This window comes from Octopus bimaculoides, chromosome 19 (assembly GCF_001194135.2).
Source record: "Octopus bimaculoides isolate UCB-OBI-ISO-001 chromosome 19, ASM119413v2, whole genome shotgun sequence".
In the NCBI taxonomy this organism is placed as follows: domain Eukaryota; kingdom Metazoa; phylum Mollusca; class Cephalopoda; order Octopoda; family Octopodidae; genus Octopus; species Octopus bimaculoides.
In genome coordinates, this window is record NC_068999.1 from 23,695,803 (window position 1) to 23,702,498 (window position 6,696).

Sequence of the window (6,696 nt, forward strand, 5' to 3'; positions counted from 1 at the left end):
TTTTTTTTTTTTTTTCATTTTCCTTTGGCATTCTTAAATTAGTCAAATCCTTACATCTTGACATACTTTGAATTACTCAAAGATAACAACTAGGATCATGCTGGTACAGAAAAGAATTAAGTGGGTGACTCACAAGGCTAATGTTGCTGTTAATGCAAACAGTAAAGAGTTAATTATAATATGATAAAAATATAGAAACAGTATTATCAATACTTGGATAAAAATCGTTTTTTTTTTTTACAAATTTTATCTATCATGAATATAAATATAGGTGTAGCTGTGTGGTAATAAGGTTACTTCCCAACCACTTGATTCTAGGTTCACTTCCACTATGTGGCACTTTGGGTAAGTGTCTTCTATTATATCCTTGGGCTGACCAAAGCCTTGTGAGTGGATTTGGTAGATAGAAATTGTAAGAAGACAGTTTTGTATGTATGTGTGTGTGCATGTGTCTTTGTGTCTGTGTTTGTTCCCCACTACTGCTTGACAATCAGTGTTGGTGTGTTTACATCCCTGTAACTTGGTGGTTCAGCAAAAGACACCTATAGAATAAGTACCTGACTCAATAAGAAAATAAGTACTGGGGTCGATTAGTCCAACTAAAAATTCCTCAAGGCAGTGCCCCAGCATGGCCATAGTCTAGTAACTGAGACACGTAAAAGAAAAGATATATTGAAGAATTTCATGACACGGAAAAATAAGATAAAATTGCACTAGAATCTCAACATTGATGGGCTTTAATTCATTGAATTAATAAAGATAATTTGAACATATTTGATTCTTTTGACATCAGTTATTTAACAACAAAATAGTGACTACTGTTGCTTTAACTCCTCTGAAAATGGAAGCTTCCAGAATAATTTTATTCATATCAAATGTTTAGTTTTATTCTACTTTTTACTAATTTTTTGAAATCAGAATCAATAAAAAAGAATCCTAAGCAATTAATCAAGATTGGTGTTTTAAAAATTATGTAATTAACAAAACTGTGCAATTGTCCAGTAATGCAATTCGTCAGAGTGACTATATATGTGTGCATGCATGCTAATACATATGTTGCATTATATAGACATGATATGAATAAAGTTTGATATTTTATAAAATGAAATCACTAAAAATTGAGCCTTATCTGCTCCAGTCAAACGCATTACTAAACAAGAAGTATTTATTACAAAATGTATTTTATATGATGTTGCTCAGTTCGGTATTTTAGGACAATGAACCTGTCTGCTATTAACAGAACTTTGTTTGAGATTTAATATTACCCAATCAAAAGCCAGTCAGCTGGAAGAATTGTTAGCACACTAAGCAAAATAGTGCTTAGCAGTATTTTATCTGTCTTTATGTTCTTAGTTCAAATTTTGCCAAGGCTGATTTTGTTAGTCATCCTTTCAGAGTTGATAAAATAAGCACCAGCTGAGCACTGGAGTTGATGTAATCGACTTAACCTCTCCCCTGAAATTGTTGGCCTTGTGCTAAAATTTGAAATATTACCTAATCAACCTTAACTCTGTTCAGGAAATAAATCTACAATATCTGTTAAGTGAAACGTGTTCATAACACATTAACCCTTTAGCATTCTGATTACTTTGTCAAATGTAATGCTTATTTATTCACATTTTTTGAATTACTCATGCATTATCTTATAGCTTTGAGATTCCAATGATGTGTTTGTTTAGTTTTTGAATGACATTGTCAGGTGGGTATGAGAGGCTGCATCTGGCCAGTTTGAATATAAAACGGGTAGAATATTTTGGCTGGATATGGCCAGTTTGATTGCTAAAAGGTTAAACTTCACTGAGTTCCTTACCTCAGAACTCTCTCTTAAGTTGTGAACTATGATATATATTTATGAAGTATTTGACACAGTTTCAACCTGGTTTCAATGACTGATATCAGGATTGGAGTGGATATGTGCATGATAATCAGATTTGCAACACTAGTACATGATAAAAGGGTTTGGAACAGTGATGTAAAGCAAAATTAAAATCTCACTGCACAAAGAAAAAACAAAAAAAGAAATTAACTTTATGTAGCTCAGATTATGACATGACTTAACAGCTGTCAGTGGGAAAAGATTGGCAAATACTGATCTACTATATTTATTATTATCTCTGTCTAATCAGATTTATTTTGGTAGGGTTATTTCTATCCTTCAGTATGGTTATAATGTTTAAGCTACCGGACTGCTAATCCAATAGTAAAAAGTTGAAACTTTGCCATGATCACACACTTACGTATATTTGTTTGCTTGTGTTCATGTTCATTTTCCTATGCTAGCAATGAGTAGGGAGTGGAAGTAGGCGTATTTGAGGCAGGATGCTTTCCCAGTCGTCAACACTTGCCTGCTTTTCAAGTAAGGGATATCTTAATCCAAAGATCTCTGAAAGCACAAAATGACCAGTCAACAAGGAGTGTTTGCTTTGCTTAAACTGAAGCTGTAGAATATCAACATTTACATGCATTTCCATGCATGTGCACACACACACACACACACACACAATAGGTTTCCAACAGTTTCCTTCTATAAAATTTACTCACTAGGCATTGGTCAGTCCCGAGGCCATTGAAGAAGACACTTGTATCACATACCTCACAGTGTGACTGAACTTGAGACCATGTTGTTATAAAGTCTCATTCAGCCATTCTTGTGCCTGTGTGTGTGTGTGATGGACTCTCCCGTCAATTTTGACATGTACACACAGTTGTTCAATCAGCTGAATAACCTACTAATTAAATTATTGCGTAACATGGTTGAGTTTTTTCACCCTTAATGTAATATGTGACACTATTTTAACAAGACTAGGCCTTTCATTTACAGATACAGGATTCTAAAATGTATTTGTTTACCAGTTGCATACATGAGACTTGGCTTGAACCAAGATAGACATTTGCCCAAGATACCACTCAGTGAAATCTAACTCATGACTCCTAGTTTGCAAAGAGATCTCTTTAACTACTCGAAAATGCTTGTACCTATCTATCTATCTATATATATGTATACACACACACACACTATTTTGTTTTTGTCTAGGTACTTTCTACTTACCGTGTGCTTATTCTAGATAGTTTACTATGTTAAATTCTCACTTCACAATTGAGATGTTACTGTTCAGAAATGGTATCCATATAGCTGTGCGTGTGGATATTGGTAAAAACTTTGTTTCCCAACCACATGGTTTCAGGTTCAGTCCTACTGCATGTCACTTTGGGCAAATATCTTTTTACTATAACCCTCAGGTTGACCAAAGCTTGAAAGAAGCCTATTATGTGTGTGTGTGTGTCATCGTAATCATTTAACATCTGTTTTCCATGCTGGCATGGGTTAGACAGTTTGATTGGAGCTGGAAAGCTGCACCAGGTTCCAGTCTGTTTTGGCTTGGTTTTTATGGTTCCTAATGCCAACCATTCCATAGTGTTCTGGGCATCTTTTATGTGTCACCAGCACAGGTGCCTTTTATATGTGCTTTTTACCATGATTTCACTTTGCTTGACATGTCTTCTCAAGCACGGCAAATGACCAGAAGTCTCGGTTGCTTGGCATTGCCTCTGTGTGACTCAACAATTGAATGTGTATGTATGTGTGTGTTTGTCACTTTCCCCTTTCCTTGGCATAATGTTGTTGTAAATGGGTGTCACTATCATGCAAGCAGTATCATTCAGTTCCACTTTTCATGAAAACATGCCTGATCTTGGGAAAATATTATCTTAGTTGAAAACAGTTGAGAGCTAGTGACAGGAAGGGCATCAGGCTTTAGAAAACTTGACCCAACAAATTCTATCTTCTAATCTGTCACCATTTCATCCCTTCTTTTACAGTTATATTCAAATATTACAAAATGCTTTCAGAGTTTAATTGATTTTATATTTAATTTTATCCTTTTGACTTCTTTCAGTAATTATGCTCCTCGGGCAGTTACCCTTCGAAAAACTCCCAATGGTTATGGCTTTGTACTACGAGGAGCTAAATGTAAGTATATCTTATCAAACATTTTTATTTTGTTTCATGATTAAACTGTGGCCATACTGATTTGTTGTGCTTAAGACATGTCAAGCAAAGTGAAATCATGGTAAAAGGCACATGTAAAAGGTACCTGTGCTGGTGACACATAAAAGACACCCAGAACTCTCTATGGAATGGTTGGCATTAGGAAGGGCATTCAACCGTAGAAGCCAAGCCAAAACAGAATGGAGCCTGGTGCAGTTTTCCAGCTCCAGTCAAACTGTCTAACCCATGCCAGCATGGAAAACAGATGTTAAATGATGATTATGATCATGCACAATGGGCTTCTTTCAGGCTTTAGTCAAGCTGGGGCCACAGTTTAATCATGAGATTTAGCTACAGGAATAGCTCTCAAGTGTAGAAAATTTAACACGATAAACTCCATCCAACATATGCTAGCATGGAAAAGTCAACATTAAAACAATGATAATGTTTGTGGCATAACATCCAATACAGAACATGTCACAACTGCTGAAAAATTTGTGCGTATGTTTGTGTATGTAAATGGTCTACAACATATTTGTGTGCACACTGACACTACCCATCCAGAGCATGCTGACTTCATTTCTTTTAAGCCTTCGCAAGTTTTCAGTGGTCACAGCCCTTGGCTCCCTGCAGTGTGGCATAGCTGTTCATAAACAGGCATCATACTAACTGTCTTTCTGAGGGAGAGGCCCTTTGTTACTAACAGAGGCAGTAGCTCTCTGAATTTTGTCCAGCCCACTCTTATTCTCGCAGCTATGCTTTCAGGACAGCTTCCACCAATGCTAATTTGGTCACCTTAGTAATGGTAACTGTCTACTATTTCTAATGATCCCACCTGACATTTGAGGGAGCCTATTTTCCATACCTTCCTGATATTAAATATACCTACACTTAATAAATTTTTTTAGTGTTATATTATTTAAATTAACTTGCAGTAATTTCTCTGGAACCCTTCTTTTCCTTTTTGTAGCTGATCTTCAATTTCTTAACCATGTTTCAAATAATTCACCTGCCGTGCAGTATCTGGATACTGTGGATGTTGGTAGTGCTGCTGAGAAGGCAGGTCTTAGAGCTGGGGATTTCATATTGGAAGTAAGTAATAAAACTTGAGTTTTCATGTGTTATGTTCTGTTTTATATTATACAGTAGAAACTTGTTATAGCTAACCATTTAGTGGGAAATTACTATGCATGATGAGGTTTAACAAAGAATAAGTGCAGCCAGTTATCAGAACTACAATTCAGATCTATTTGTAATGCATGTCGAAATAGTGATGACCTTTAGTCTGAGATTAAACATTATCAGACAAACTAATGGTTACTCATGCAACTGAGACATTATATAATCATATGTTCTATCCAGAAAGTCCATGTGACACTAGCAGCAAGTTTGAAGTTTGAACAATTTATCCACTCAGCTACCTTAGCGTTACAATATTCAGTATTATTTCATATTACAATATTCATTGTAATATGCAGTAATATAGGTAAAGGGATAAGAATTTGTTTTCAAATTGGTATAACAAGACCTCAAGGCATACAAATTTCACCATTAGTTAATGCATTTGTTATTCAAAAGTATTTGTTGTCAATGCAGTAGCATTTTCCACTGTTCAAATTATTTTCTGAAAATTAGATTATCTACACTATATAATTCTATAATTCTTAGCCTCACCGTCACCCGTGGTAATGCCACAAGTGTGTTGGCTTGCTTCAGTAGGTTCCTTTGAACCTTGTAGTGTGCAGCCAATTGAGGCACTTGGTGTTGAATTAATGTTCTTTTTTCTTTCTTTTCCTTTCTTTCTTCCTCCTTTTCCTTTTTTTTTTTTTTTTTTTTACCTTTCTTCACTCATGCTTGAGTTTTCTTCACTTCTGGATTTGTTTTTTAATGTGGTTTTGTATTATGTATGTGTCATATACATACATGTTATATATGTAATAAAATAAAAGAAACAAATCAGATAGGGTATGTGGACAACATTCTATGATAACAGAAAATCTGATAGTCTAGAATATTAAAAATTATTTCACTTTCTTTTTCTTTCCTTTCAAAAGATCAATGATGAAAATGTAACTAGAGCTTCCCATGAACACGTTGTGAAGTTAATCAAGAATTCAGGCAACATGCTGAGAATGACAGTTTTAACTGTAAAACCAACAGATCAGGACAAAAATGCATTCGTCCATGAAGATGGTTCATTCACTCTACCAAGTCGCCGAAGACAAGGTAGGAATGCTTTACCTTGCAATATTTTCATGAATATTAGTTTGTATTGGTTCAAAATGTAGCCCAGAAAGTAATTGCTTGTGTTATTTTCTTCAATTATTTTAAGCAGCTTAATAGACATACCTTTAACAGAGTCCACTCTTTTGCAGGCTTCTTTCAGTTTCTGTCTACCAAATGCACTCACAAGGCTTTGGTTAGCTTGAAACAATAGAAGACACTTGCCCAAGGTGCCATGCAGTGGGAGTGAACCCAGAACTATGTGGTTTGGATGCAAATGTCTTACCACACAGCCATGCCTACACCTATAGTATAATTGGCATAAAATATCTAGAATCTATTTTAGTATATAACATTTTTATGAAAAACTTTTAGCATGCAGTCAATTGAGGATGTATTTCATTAGATTATAACATTAAATCTGGACCTTTTGTTTCAAGGGTTCTCAACTATTTTATATCTATGGACCCCTTTGATTACTATTT

At 35.1% G+C, this 6,696-nt stretch overlaps 1 protein-coding gene across 3 annotated transcripts in view; it reads left to right on the plus strand.

Moving 5' to 3' along the window:
- The window catches only part of LOC106873101 (protein shank), a 152,164-nt gene that overhangs the window by 138,075 nt on the left and 7,393 nt on the right, over window positions 1–6,696 (plus strand). For all 3 annotated transcript variants that reach the window (XM_014920328.2, XM_014920327.2, XM_014920329.2), the window contains 3 exons: window positions 3,897–3,970; window positions 4,959–5,080; window positions 6,043–6,214. In XM_014920328.2, the coding sequence (XP_014775814.1) occupies window positions 3,897–3,970; window positions 4,959–5,080; window positions 6,043–6,214 (368 nt within the window). The remainder of the gene's footprint in view (window positions 1–3,896; window positions 3,971–4,958; window positions 5,081–6,042; window positions 6,215–6,696) is intronic.